Below are 1,270 nucleotides of genomic sequence, written 5' to 3'. Positions count from 1 at the left end.
AAAAAAAATGTGTACTCATGCTCTTTGCTTCACAAATTGAAACATCTGACAGACAGGAGAAGCTAATAATCCAAGGGGCCTGATGTCATGAGCATAAAAGGATGGAAAAAGACACAAATCCTTACCGAATTTGGATTTACTTGATGACTTGGAAGCATGGACTCTGTCCTGGGGCTGTAAGTGATCAAATGTACTGTAAGTCAAATACCTGATGTAACAACACACTGATATCAAAAACAATATTAAGACAAACCAAAGAGACTTTTAAAAAGACTTTCAAGTTACTTTCAAGTCGATACATATTGTAGCATTCAACAACTCCCTGATGGTCAGGAGATAGACTAATTCATCTAAGGGTGTCCTAGTTATTAACAAAAGGGAATTTCTAGAAGCACTCCGGATAAATACATGCGAGTGTCTAGTATAAATCACAAACTTATGGCAAACCTGAGAGATGACCCGACATTCATGATCTATGTACACTGAAAATCACAAGCCATCCAGCATCTCAAACAAAGACCTTTCGGACGGAAAGAACTGAATATATATATAATATATATATATATATATATATATATATATATATATATATAAAATATATATATATATATATATATATATATATATATACATATATATATGTAATATATATATATGATATATATATGCATATGTATATATATATATGTATATGTATATATATATATGTATATAATATATATACATAATATACAATAATATATATATACATATATAACATACATATATATATACATATAATATATATATATATATGTATATATATATTATATATATATAGTATGTATATATGTATATATCTATGTATATATATATGTGTATATATGTGTATATATATGTATATAGATATGTATATATATATGTATAACAACACATATATATATATATATATATATATATATATATATTATATAGACATATAGACATATAGACATCATATAGACTAATATATACATATATATAACATATATATATCATATAATAAATATAATACATTATATATATATACAATAAATAGCATAATATATATACATATATAATATACAAAAATATTACATATAACATATAATAATATTATATAATAAATATATATTAATATATACAAAATATATATATATTATACATACATATTTTATATATAAAATAATATATAAATTACAATAATATATATTACCATATAATATATATTTACAATATAAATATAAAATTAAAATAAAAAAATATATTATAT

The 1,270-nt window shown here is 20.7% G+C and overlaps 1 protein-coding gene across 1 annotated transcript in view; it reads right to left on the bottom strand.

Moving 5' to 3' along the window:
- Positions 1–15: 15 nt before the first annotated feature.
- The window catches only part of LOC119598362 (DNA ligase-like), a 24,462-nt gene continuing 23,207 nt past the window's right edge, over positions 16–1,270 (bottom strand). The window contains exon 4 of the mRNA XM_037948012.1: positions 16–174. Within this exon, the coding sequence (XP_037803940.1) occupies positions 16–174 (159 nt within the window). The remainder of the gene's footprint in view (positions 175–1,270) is intronic.

This window comes from Penaeus monodon, chromosome 41 (genome assembly GCF_015228065.2).
Source record: "Penaeus monodon isolate SGIC_2016 chromosome 41, NSTDA_Pmon_1, whole genome shotgun sequence".
Taxonomy (NCBI): domain Eukaryota; kingdom Metazoa; phylum Arthropoda; class Malacostraca; order Decapoda; family Penaeidae; genus Penaeus; species Penaeus monodon.
The sequence above is the reverse complement of the archived record's forward strand: the minus strand, read 5'-3'. Positions and strand labels throughout refer to the sequence as shown.